This window comes from Electrona antarctica (genome assembly GCF_951216825.1).
Source record: "Electrona antarctica genome assembly, chromosome: 8".
Lineage (NCBI taxonomy): Eukaryota > Metazoa > Chordata > Actinopteri > Myctophiformes > Myctophidae > Electrona > Electrona antarctica.
Window position 1 is genome coordinate 51,255,654 of NC_136789.1, and position 13,916 is coordinate 51,269,569.

Here is a 13,916-nt window from a genome sequence, read left to right on the forward strand (position 1 = left end):
TCCTCAAATGTGTTTTTGGGTGGAGACTCGAGAGGAACTTGACCTTGTCCCAGAGTTCAAGTACCTCGGAGTCATATTAGACTCAACCATAACCTTTAAAAAACATGTGAAGAAAGTCACTAATACGATTAAATTCAACCTTCAAAATTTTAAACAAATTAGACCCTTGAATTCCTGACAGGAGCGGCCAGATCGTATCTTCACTGTATGATCCTTTCACACATTGAATACTGTTTCACAAACTGGTCTTGCACAGGTGTGACTACTCTCAAACCCATAGAACAGCTCTACAAGAGTGCGCTCAAGTGTTTGACAGGAAGCCCCACTCATATCATCATTGTAACATCCTCTGGAGCCCCTTTTTTTTTTAAGCTTTGATAACTTTAAAAATTTCAAACAGGTTGGGGTCATATACAAGACCCTACATGGTGTGTAGTTCAGTGTATTTCTTCTTTTATGCTGTGTTCCCTATGTAATGTTATGTAAATGTATTCCACTGTTTGCCTGTCTGTTTTCCGTTTTGTGTTTCTTGTGAGGACTGCGGATGAAAATTAGCAACTGTGCTATATCCGGTATATTTACGTCCATGTGACGTCCATTAATATGCATTGTCCTGTCCAAATAAACAAATAAAGTAAAGTAAAGTAGGATTTTTGGGAGACATACAGGGACTCGCATTAAGCCATCATGAGAAATACCTTATTTTGCTGGCTGGAACAGCTGTGGGAAAAAGAAGTTCTCCCTCTCAGAGACATTGGTTGAATGAGTTGACATCCTGTCAGGGCTGTAGCTGACGTTTCTGTTGTCCTACGCACAACAATCTTCTGGTCCGCAGGAGGAACACGTGAAAAAAAGAAAAAGGGGGTTTGCTGCCTCGCTCATTGTGTTGCCCCTGGCGACGTGTTGCCCTACGCATTACGCGTATTGCGCGTACTCTTAGGGCCGATTCATACTCCTATTTTACCGCTGTTTCGGCGCTGTAGTGCCGAAATGATTTCGGCTCATCAGAAACTTTCAGTAGCACCGAAGAGCCGACTTTAGGACGGTACCCGCCCCCCCCGAACCTCAAATGACGTCACATTGTAGGCTCAACAGAGCCGAACCGACTTTTATTCGGCTCTAAAATAGGAGTATGAATCGCGCCTTAGGCCTCACTCAGACCTTTACAGCGTTGTGAGTGTCATGGCCGCCCCAATGCATTTCCAATGGAGGTCACATGGTCTGTTGTATGGCTTTCAGCTGTGTTTCGACTGCCCCCTCCCCCTCACACAACACAAATGTTGTGTCAAACCATGTGACCATGTGAAAAACTAGACTAAAATGTTAGGAAGGGACTAGTGGACAAGAGATCCAGTATAAGTCATTTTACACTTTGTTGCATACTGAAAATAGCCGATCTACAAGCTCACAACGCGTGGGCTTGTAGATCGGCTATTTTCAGCAAGCGTAAAATCGGCCACGACGACGGCATCGAGGCCCGCCGAAATACATTTTAGTCGACTAAATCAACTGTGGATTTAGTCGACTAAAACCTTATGATATTAGTCGACTAAAACTAGACTAACACTAAAACATTCCAGGTGACTAAAATCATGTGACTGAAACTAAATGAAAACTATTTGGTTGTGTTGAGACTCTGGACTTGACAAAACACAGTGATGATTTAGGCCATGTTATCTGTCAGGTTCACTGACAGTGAAAACTTAACAATGGTTTCAACACAGCCATCTTTTTAGAGTACATTGTGCTTCAGTATGTTGACAAGCTTCATGGAGATGCTAATTTTCCTTTCCAGCTCGATTTGGCACCTGCCCGCAGAGCCAACACTACTAGTAACTGGTGTACTGACCATGGTATTACTGTGCTTAATTTAACCCTGATAAAAGTAATTAAAATGCCTGTAATATGTATTTTTTGTGATCATTAGAATGTCTAGAACATGTTTTATTTATTATTGTGAAAGATATCCCCCAAATGTAAATTAGTAATGTATTATTTTAATAATTATTATGAATGTGCATAAAATTTGCATAAAACTTTTTTTTACACCATTTCCTCTGCTCTGAGTTACAGACCCATATGGGTCCATTTGGTTCCTAACTATCATTTAGCTGGGGACCCCCTGGAACTCATTACTGTACACTACAGGCCAAAAGAATTACCCCCATGTGTCGTGTCGTTGATACAGTAGAAGTATCAGCTTCCACAGCTACAGCTTCCATAACATAGCTCTGTATAATTAAGAACATGGATCATATGAATAATGGCCAAAATACGATTGTTCAATCTTTTACGTACAACGTAGCATACCTGTGAAAAGTCATTCCCCGCGCTCTATTTTCCAAAGTGCGCCTGGGGACGCTCGCGGACCCCCTGCCTGGACCCAAAATGTGGTGCCCAAAATGCGGAAGTGCAAACCCGCTCAACGTTAAAGCCCAGCTGCACGGGGTTTCCTCGTCATACTTCCACGGGTCCGCCTGCAGTCCCTCCTCTTACCACAAGGGCCCAGTGCTTCAACGTTGGATAAAATAAAAGATATATGGTGGCGGTCAGGGCCTTTTGGCGCCCCCTAGTGGCGATGGATGAGTAAGGGCCTTTGAGGTGCTGTAAAGTTTACACCACTGATATTTACTGTATTTTTAATTTTCCTTCATTTTTTCCCTTTTTAGAGTGGTGCAGCCACTCCAAGGAACAGCAATGTGTCTGTCTGTCTGTCTGTCTGTCTGTCTGTCGCTATGTCCGTTTAGAGGTGACAAAGTGGCGCTGTTGAGCTTCACACTGTGCACAGGTGCATGATGGGAAGCTGAGTTTTTTTAGTGTTAACACCAGCACAGAGCAGTACAGACTACGGTGTAGCACATGCACAATACAATACATTCAATCTCCCAAATGAGACGAGAAATAATCCATATTATTCAAATTAGACCACAAACTGGGTGAAAATGGGGTTATTTAGTTCTTTATTATGACAAAAAGAACATCAATTATTTTATAAGGCTAGTATTTTTTTACAGGCATTTACAGACATTAAGCAACAAGCCTCAGAAACACAATTATAAAAATCATACGTGGTGTAACTTGATGTCATTACTTTGTATCAAAAAACATTTGCTAATCGATATGACAGTGCAAAATGTCTTCCAGTCAAATACAGACATTTAAAAACATATTGAAAAAAAGAAAAAGAAAAAGGGTAACACTTTATATTAAGGTTGTCTTTATAATGCATTATAGCGCATTTATAAAGCATTATAATGTGCTTATAAGGCATTATAACACTCGTTATAAATGTTTATAATCATGTATAACAACTTATAGCCATGTTTATAACATATTATAAATGCTGGTCATAATGCATTATTATGCTCAGTGGAACAGCACATTATAACTATTATAACTTAGGTGGTTATAAAGGCACATAGAGAAGTGCTGTAATGTCTGTCATAATGCATTATAACCAATGTCTATTAAATGGAATAATGTCTTATAAACATCAATAATATGCTATAGCAGGACTTTGAGACCTTTAAGTAAAGTGGCAACATTCTTTAATGGTTATTAGCAGTTGTATCATTTTATAATACGCTATAGCATGACTTAGTGACCTTTAAGTAAAGTGACAAAACTTTGTATAATATGCTATAGCATATTATTGATGTTTATAAGACATTATTCCATTTAATAAACACATTGGTTATAATGCATTATGACATTTCTCTATGGGCCTTTATAACCACCTACGTTATAATAGTTATAATGTGCTGTTCCACTGAGCATAATAATGCATTATGACCAGCACTTATAATATGTTATAAACGTGGTTATAAGTTGTTATGCATGATTATAAACATTTATAACGAGTGTTATAATGCCTTATAAGCACATTATAATGCATTATAAATGAGCTTAAAATGCATTATAAAGGCGACCTTAATATAAAGTGTTGCCTAAAAAAGTTCTATGACAAAAGTAGCACATGTAGCACATGCTGCAATTTACCATCTGAAGTAGTTTGTATGACACCGGTCCTGGATTAACCCATTTTGGGCGGGAACCCCTTTTGGTGTTTTAAACATTATGTTATAATTTAGCTATTGAAAAATAGCAGACCTACAAGCTCACAGCGCGCCACCGAGTGGCGCGCTACGAGCTTGTAGGTCTGCTATTTTTGAAAAATCGTAAAAATGTGGCGCAAATCTTTGAATATATATTCTTTCAAAGTGAATGTTTTTAACTCAGGTCTAAATGGGTTAATCTAGTTGCGGTAGGATCACGCTAGGGATTGGGACGATATCCACTATTATCGTTTATCGCGATAAAAAAAACTGCTCCGAATAATAATCGTATCGCGGAGATTTTCAATTTATCGCGACATTGTCCTCCATCTTACACTAAGATGAATTTGCTTTTGTTGAGATGCAAATTCAGTCCGACTTTAACCCATTCAGGCCTGACCTCAAAATTTTAAAAAACCTTCTAAATCCTCCAGTTTTCTGAAATAAAAATTTCCACGATTTTTCGAAAATAGCAGACCTACAAGCTCGTAGCTCGTAGCTATGAGCTTGTAGATCTGCTATTTTTCAATAGCTAAATTATAACATAATGTTTAAAACACCAAAAGGGGTTCCCGCCCAAAATGGGTTAAAGAAGGCATTTTGTACACTCATGGACTTCACAGTGCCACGCCAGACTTTCCGGTCCTTCATTGCCATCCCCAGTTCCTGCTTACTGATGCATGTGTCCCTATAGCGACGACATCAGGGGAACGACAGTTTTCTACCTCCGGTCTGCTTTGAGGCAGGACTCCAGAGAAGAACGGAAGATATAACCTCATTGTCAGCTCTGTAGCGGTGGCCGGCAAACTGTGTTCTTCTGGATCGGACTAGTGAAGAAACACGGGGATGGCTGCCGTATATTAGATCAGTCGATGGGTGGCTCTTGCAAGACAGATTTTGGGCTCTCCTTAGAAGGCGGGTGTAAGTGCCATCCAACCGTTTCTTTAATTTCTTTGAAAGTGTCCATGTCTCAGAGCCATAGAGTATAGAATCGGCTCAACGGTCGTCCTAAATATTTTTTACTTTGACCATCTTACTAAGCTAGGATGACCCGATCTTATGCATGTCATTGCAGGCTGACCAGGCCATACGCTTCCTAGTTTGACTTTTGGGAAGAAGATATATATGAACCCAAATACTTGTAGTTATCAAACCGTTTTCAGAGGAGTGTTGTTAAGTGTTTTTATAATGTGGTTATTGTTGGATTTGCATATATTTACGTATTCAGTTTTCGTCTCGTTGAGCTAAAGACGCGTGATTTCTTTCTACGTACGCTTTAAGACATAGACCCGCCCTTGGTGACGCCCCGCGCGGCCCGCCTGCCTCTCTTATTGGCTAGCTATGCTGCTGCTGCTGTCAGAAGAAGAGTAGAGGAAGTAGTGAGAGAAGTAGGGAGATGCTTAGCGATAATAATATTAAAACGTTAGCGATTTAGCGATAATAATATTATTATATATAAAGGTAACTGTAATTGTCTCGTGAACACTTCTTTTTGTTGTAGTTTGCACAGAACGAAAAGCGATTTAGCGATAATAATATTAAAACGCCAACATGTATCTGTCGCCGCATGACATAATCATAATCATGACATAATCATAATCATGACATAATCATGACATAATCATGACGGTGAACTATGGCTTACGTTTACGTCCTGTGTGCATGTGTAGGCAAAAGTGTGTGTTTATGTAAATGTGCTCATGATATGATTTTCTGTAGTGTGTGTGTTGCTGCAGAAGCTTTGATTGCACTGCTTTTCTTGAGAGGGCGGGTCTATGTCTTAAAGGTACGTAGAAAGAAATCACGCGCTAAAGACCAACACAGTTGGAGGCCTGCTCAAGAGACTGAAGGAGAGCCTGAGCGTATTCCAACGATTGACTGATAAGCGCGATGTCATCAGCGACGTCAGTGTCGCTTAGGTATTTAGCAGGACGACGAGAGCTTCTCCTAGGGTTTAGTTGGTAGCCCTTAAAGGACCACTTCACCACTTTTCAACTTCTCTTCCTATAATTGGTCCTAACTAATGTTCATGATAAAATACCACCATTTTTTCCTACTCAGTCTGTGTCTCATAGAAAGGCTGTGGGCAGTTCAGAAACCCGTCCACCAGTGACATCATCGGTGGTGAATCCAAGCTAATAGAAACGGCAGGCTTTCTTTTCCTGAAAAGTTGCAATGCAAAAGTTGAAGCCATCGTTCTCACGATAATAAAAATCTAAATATATTTTAAAACATAAAACATAAAACAAAATCTGCCTAATGATGATGTCACTGGTGGACGGGTGTCCGAACTGCCCAAAGCCCTCCTATGAGACACAGACTGAGTAGGAAAAAATGGTGGATAATCGTTTTATCATGAACATTAGTGAGGACCAATTATATGAAGAGATGTTGAAAAGTGGTGAAGTGGTCCTTTAATTATCATGGATAGTATCAACTGACATACGAAGAACATAATCAACAATAATAAATAGAAACGCCATCTACTGTATACAAAAATAGCAAGTCTACAAGCTCACAACGCGTCGCAACAAGCTTGAGCTTGTAGATCGGCTATTCTTTGTTCCCCCATGAAGATTAGGGATGCTGGGGGTTCAGGCGGTTCAACGATAGTACCATTTTAAGTCTTAAGCATATTTCTTATTATCACAATAATTTTTTGCCACAATAATCGTGCCATGTGATTTGCAAATCGTCCCATCCCACAGAATTTCCCCGCCCCTTAATACGCCCCCTTTCGGGGTTAGTGGTGATAGCGTGACGTCACTCCATAGACGCTACATGTTAACAGAGGTAATTTAAGGTAAGGTTTGTTCTATCTGTTCGAGCTCATTTACCATCTTGTTTGCTTCATAATAATATTGGTCTGTCACATTTTTACATTAGAAAATGTACTTAGATTCTCCAGAGAAAAAAATTGTGTAAATGCTAATGTTAAATGACACCACTATTTACCGGAAGTGGGCGTGGAAAGCGGGCTGTGAGATAGGCCTATCGTCCCATCCCTAGAACATTCCGTTTGGAATAGTACACCATAATAGAACACACCATAATAGAATATAGTGTTAAATTAAAAAATACAGTAGGGTCTTGAAAAGTCTGGTGTCATTGAGAATCACTCATTCATAGCTCAAAATTACACATTTGGCAAGATTTCTTATTTGTTTTATTTCCATTAATAAGCTTATCCAGACAGACGGCTATGCAAGCTGCTGGGAATTGTAATGATTTTTTTTTTTTGATTTTTAAGACATACATTTATTTTTATTTTATTTTTCACCTTCAGTCAGCCCCGAGAAAGCCAAATGGAGAGGGGCCCCAATCCAGGCCGGGAAGCACACCGACTCATCCAAATAACCCATGCACTCACATCCCGAATGATTCCAGACTTATGTAGAAAACCCCCATATAAAACCATCAAACATTTACACAACCCCCCCAAAAAAAACTAAACAACATCCGTCAAGGAAGGTTTTAGCACAACTCTTAACAACGGAGGTCCCTTTGAGGATGTCCCGAGTATTATTAAAATGAACAGAGACGTTTTTTTCAAAAGTACAGCAGGGTGCGATGTGTTCTTATTCAAAAACGACCGTGCCAGTGCTGCTGCACGCTCGGCCTCATGATGACCATGACTCATATATGGCACACTTTACATTATTGCTGTCAATTTTGCTAAACATACAGTTTATGTATGTCCCCCCCCCCCCCCCCCCCAGAGGAAGCCATTGGATTCCAAATCATTTCAGTATACGGTAAGAAAATCAACTCTACGACTTTTTTTAAGACTTGAAAATTGCTTTTTAGATAAGGTTCCTCGATCCAGACAATGTTCATTTATACAAACTAAATTAAAATGGCCATGAATTCTCACCAGGCACTGATACCAGCCAGAGAGGGCATAGATGTTTAACCCATCCCGGGCGGGAACCCCTTTTGGTGGTGTTAGCATTATGTTATGCTTTAGCTATTGGAAAATAGCAGATCTACAAGCTCATAGCGCGCCACCGAGTGGCGCGCTACGACCTTGTAGGTCTGCTATTTTTTGAAAAATCGAAGAAACATAGCTTTTTCAGAAAACTGTCAGGATGTAGAAGACATTTTGTAGAATCTGATCTCAGGTCAAAATGGGTTAAGATGGGTTTATAATCTGCACCGTTTGAATAATAACAATAATAATAATAATAATAATAATAACAACAATAATAATAATAATTATAATAATTATAATAATAATAAAGGTGAAGTTGTTGTAGTCATTTCAAAATGTAAGAATCGGCAGTATGCGTTGGAAATCAGTGGGCCGCAGACACGCAGTAACGTAAAGTATACTTACGAGTCACAGTCAACGGGCTAAACCACTGGGTGTGCGGTGCTAAAACAAACAAAAAGTAGGAGTAAACAGATATTGGACGAGTGCTATAGAACATGGGACAGGGGTGACGAAAGGGGGGGGGGGGGGGGTTTATTGTGCGCTCGTCTCTTGGTTACCGGCGGCCGAGTCGCCGTTGTTGTCCACCGGGGGGAGCTCCAGCTTCTCGCACTCGGTCAACTTCAGGTCTAAGTACTGGGCGATTTCATTGGGATCGGTGTGCAGAGACGCAGGGACATTCTAGAGGGGGGAAGAAAAACGGAAGAAAACCCAAGAGTTTCGTTAAAAAGGACAACTTTTCGGGGTTTTTTCAACCAAGGTTCATGTTTTTAAGTCGCTCTGGATTAACCCATTCTGGGCGGGAATTAACCCCTTCTGGTGTTAGCATTATGTTATGCTTTAGCTATTGAAAAATAGCAGATCTACAAGCTCGTAGCGCGCCACCGAGTGGCGCGCTACGAGCTTGTAGGTCTGCTATTTTTTTTAAATCGAAGAACGACTGACATAGAAACATAGCTTTTTCAGAAAACTGTCAGGATGTAGAAGACATTTTGTAGAATCTGATCTCAGGTCAAAATGGGTTAAGAGCGTCTGCTAAATGCCTAAATTGTAAAGTTTTAGGTTGTTATTAGAGACTAGTCCTTGCCCGTTCTGAATATATGAACAGCAAATGATGTTCAGTGTGAAATGATGTTCAGTGTGGGTAATGCGATGTAATAGATCACATTACTGATAGGGGGGGGAATTGTTTACAGATGGTCTAACAACAACAGGGTTTAAGTCCACCCGGACGGGGAATTGCCTTGGCAACAGTTACAATCCTGTGCACTTTTATATCTGTTGGATGATCATAACATTATGAATACTTGACTGTGATGGTGATGTTCAGTGTGTCACGCAGTCACGCTGGGTGTGTGGCGTGCGCAGGGCTGTAACCTGTCGTAGTCAGTGTCCAGGCTTTTGAGGAAGGAGCGGACAGTGTGGTGTCGAAACAGCGCCCGTGTTCACGTTAACATGCCCCCGTCCAACTGTCAGAGCTGGCTTTCAGGTGCCTGTGCCACGCAACCCCCGCGTTGGCCGCGATGCTTCCCCAAAGAAGAAGTTCTGTCGACTGACGCAAGAGTAGCTAGTAGTATCAGGGTCCGAGTTGTTTTCCCCGTGTGGGTCTGTTACGCGGAAAAGTGTGTCCCAGTATTAATCTGTGTCCGTCCCAACGTGCATTTCACTGGTCCTTTTCACTGGTGACCCGGAAGTGGACAGACAGACAGACAGACAGCGATCGGTCCATTTAGTAATGATAGTAAAAGACGAGTGTTAATTTTTTTTCATTTGCTGCTTTCTTTCGTTTTAGGGATTTTAGCTGTTTTTGACAGGGAATGCCTCCGCCCCCCTGTCAAAAACAGCTGAAATACCTAAAACGAAAGAAAGCAGCAAATGAAAAAAACACTCATCTTTTACTTTGTCTAATAACAACCTAAAACATGAACCTTGGTTGAAAAAAACTAAAGTAAAAATTTAAAGATGGAGTGCCATGATTTTTCCCCCTACCCTAAAACATGATCAGGTTTTATTGTTATATAAAGGAGGAAGAATTCCGACTGCAATCCTTTTTTTTCCTGTATGTATCTTTTTGTTCAGCACCTGTAGAATGTTTTTAACACTTTAATTGCCCGGAACTATTTAATCCATTACATTCATGCGCCCAGTCGATTTATAAACACGGGCGCCTTTTCCGGACGGACCGGCGGAAGTTCATGATGTTGTGTAGCAGCTAACAATAGCCACATCACTCTAGAGTCGATCGACAACAACGGGAGACAAGAATAAATCTATCGAGACTAGCGACTGGACTGCGGAGCGCCGTCTAACACAGGATCTTTTTTCAGAAAAAGACGGGATGATTTAGATCGCGAGTTATGAACGTTTTAAGATTTTCGTTTATCAGCTAAACAGAGGAGGGAGTTTTTCGATAACGTCTCACTCTTGCGCGTCACCGAGGAGAGCCCAGGAGGCGCGCCTGGGCTATACAGCCATGCGATCTGTTCTCGTATCAATAAACTTCGTCTTTTGGACAATACTTCGTCCTGGGCGTCGGGCGTTATTAATAGAAAGGACAAAGAACTTCGTCCTGGGCGTTCAAACTGTTTTAATAGAGATGTGCGTACTTTACTACTTTCTTTTGGATTCTATTTCTTGATTGCGCGAGATTTATTGATCGCTTATGAATCTCAAATTCTCAAAAAAAAAAAACATCCATCACTAGCAGGACATTATTGTGTGATTGCATATACTCTCCGGTCAAATAGCTCACCTTCAGATCAGCTATTTTGCTTTCTCTTGTGCTGAATTCTCTGAGAAGGTAGTTGCTTCCAGCCTATAAAGAAATTGACAGGACAATTAAAAAAAAAAAAAAAAAAAAAATGTTCCCCACAATTTGCTTTCATCAGTGCAGGCAGACCAGGGCTGCGCTCCAAACACCAGTACTTATACAATAGTTATTACTAGAATTAATTCTAACTCTCGATTTGGTCACCAAGAAAGTACCCATGAGAACATGTTTACAGTCTACAAACAGCAGATGGACCAGATCATGTCCTAATTGTTCGCTATTCAGAGTCAGGCATGGTCCCAAACAACAGATTGCAAAGATTTGAGTTAAAAAAAACGTTCACTCTGAACGAATATTCAAAGATTTGGGCCGCATTGGCACTCGGTGCGCGCTATGAGCTTGTAGATCTGCAATATTTCAATAGCTAAAGTATAACATAATGCTTAAAACACCAAAAGGGGTTCCCGCCCAGAATGGGTTAACCACTTAATGGTATGCCAAGTTGTACGATACCATGTTGCAAGATATTTCGGCGGAAATAGCAGCAAAAACGGCAATTCTTTTACATTTGTTGCCTACAATTGCATGTCCAAAATACCAGGTCACACCAGGGTAATCATTGAAGATCGTGATAAATTGTTGTCATATGTGATGATGTGTAACAACCACTAGATGGCAATCATGACTGTCAGATTGTCATCTAACTCTAACAAAACAGGGACTATTACTATTGAAACTGTGACTGGACATTTCCATAAGTTGGTAACAAGTGATATTTCGCCTTGTATTAATTAGATGATATTTACAATTTAGGCATTTAGCAGACGCTCTTAATCCAGAGCGATTTACATTAAAGCTGCTATAAGCAATAATATGTCAAAGTCTAATGACCTTTTTATTTGTTTGTATTCAGACAGCCAGCAATGGGTAAAATGCTCCCAAAAAAATGTAGTCTCTGTGACACATCTAGGGGCCACAATCTGCATTCAAAGATTTTCCTAGAAGCTTTGTCATTGGTAACCAATCTACCTCTTGATTGGTTAGTCATTTCGACCAGGTTTTTTTTCTCGACCAGTGACAAAGCTTCTAGGAACATCTTTGAAAGCAGATTGTGGCCCCTAGATGTGTCACAGAGACTACATTTCTTTTGGGAGCGTTTTACTCATTGCTGGCTGTCTGAATACCAACAAATAAATTTAAAAAAAGTCATTAAAATGTTGACATATTATTGCTTATAGCAGCTTTAAGGAAGAAAAAAAAACATGGCGATACATCATATACATGAAGACTAGTTATCGTGAATCATACGTAAGCTACGAACATAACAGTGGAATATATCTATATGATGAAACTATGCATATAGGGCTCCATTTTCGTCACCGCTAAACCCCTTATCCCTAAACTTCTTTGCCTTTTTTTTTTTTTTTTTACTATTTTGCAAAACATTTTTGAATAGTTAAAATGGCCAGTCTATAAGCTGACAACGTGTCAATGTTGAGCCTTTGCATTCGCCTTGTAAGGTCGTCGGGGCTAGGGCGAGTGCTACAGCCAAGTGCTACGGGCCAAGATGGAGTCTGAAGAGGTGGGTTTTCAGACTACGGCGGATATCTCAAGAGTTACATTACTTACTGTTAACACCCTGAGCGCACAGGACGGAGTTCTCCGCCCTGTCAATTAGTAACGCCCGGCGCTCAAGACGGAGATTGATCCAAAAGGACGGAGATTTATTGATATCAAAACCGATCGCATCGCTCCACAGGCAGGGAGCGTCTGTTGCGCAACGGCGTTGTCGTGCGGCGGTGGCTCAGGGGTAGAGTGCCTGGTTGGTAGCCTGGCTAATAAGCCAGACTAATATCACACAACACTGTCGCGGTATATCAGTCTGGGCTGGCTCCACTTGGATTTCATTTCCCGGGGAACATTTTCTCTTTGACGCAATTGGTCAGAGCTACTGTCAGTCAAAGGTCTCAAGCATTGAACGTCACTGTACCAAAGCCCGCCTATATTGCATACCGTGTCCCGATTGGTCCGACCTGTTCTCTGCTGTAGGAAAGAGGCGTGCTACTGAGCCTCGCCAGACCGTAATCCGCTGGTAGGCAACTTTTTTTTGCCAACGGCTGATTCGGTCTGGTTTATTAACCAGGCTACCTGGTTGGTGCCTTGCATGGTTTCCGCTGCCATCGGTGTATGAATGTGTGTGTGAATGGGTGAATGTAATGCACAATCTCTGCAAAGCGCCTTGGATAAAGGCGCTATATAAATGCACCATTTACCATTTTACACTCCGGTGGGACGTCATCGAAAATGTTCCCCCCCCCCTTCATTTTAGCCGTCGAGATCGAAAATCTTAAAACGTGAATAACTCTTGATCTACATTTTTTAAATCATTCCGTCCAATTCTAAGCAAAGATCATGTGTTAGACGGCCCACAGCGGTCCCGTCGCTAGTCACGGTAGAATGAATCATACCTCCCGTTGTCGCCGATCGCCTCGGGAGTGTTTTGGCTACATCAAGCTAGCCTGGCTAATAAGCCAGACTCAAGTCGTGTGGTATTTGAGTCTGGAGATGCTGTGTATTGATCTTGTTTCCCGGGGGGGCGGGTTCAAACATTTTCTCTTTGACGCAATTGGTTAGAGCTACTGTCAGTCAAAGGTCTCAAGCATTGAACGTCGCTGTACCAAAGCCCGCCCATATTGCATACCGTGTCCCGATTGGCCACACCAGTTCTCTGGTGTAGGAAATGGGCGTACAATTGAGCCTCTCCAGACCGTAATCCGCCGGCAGGCAATTTCGGTCTGGCTTATTAGCCAGGCTAACATCAAGCCACATCCGGGATAGCATCCGGTCCGTCGCTAAATGTGCTCCGCTGCTATAAATCGCTGGGCGCTACGATTTAATGGGTTAAATAACCCCGGGCGTTCGGGGGTGTTTAAACATCCGCATTACTTCATTTTTCAAGAGGTCTACACTATAGAGGGTATGCGTGTTGACATCATCATCATACCCGGAAGTTATGCGGGAACGCCTACCGAGTGGCAAAAAACGACTTTCTGGCCTTGACAGCCCATACATCCACACAGATAAGTCTGATCTGATTACATTAGATGGCTTTAAACAACATTACATTTACTTTGTCACTCACTTTGCCACTCAGTCTGCC

At 41.4% G+C, this 13,916-nt stretch overlaps 1 protein-coding gene across 2 annotated transcripts in view; it reads right to left on the reverse strand.

The window, feature by feature from the left end:
* Positions 1-2,937: 2,937 nt before the first annotated feature.
* The window catches only part of tiprl (TIP41, TOR signaling pathway regulator-like), a 34,119-nt gene continuing 23,140 nt past the window's right edge, over positions 2,938-13,916 (reverse strand). The window contains exons 7-9 of one of the 2 annotated variants that reach the window (XR_013790516.1): positions 10,739-10,801; positions 4,600-8,667; positions 2,938-4,540 (exon numbers count right to left, since the gene is read on the reverse strand). Coding sequence is in view for 1 of the 2 variants with exons in the window: in XM_079507206.1 (XP_079363332.1) it covers positions 8,521-8,667; positions 10,739-10,801 (210 nt within the window). In the remaining variant the exon portion in view is untranslated. Of the gene's footprint in view, positions 8,668-10,738; positions 10,802-13,916 lie in introns of both variants that reach the window. The other variant, XM_079507206.1, reaches the window with a different exon arrangement.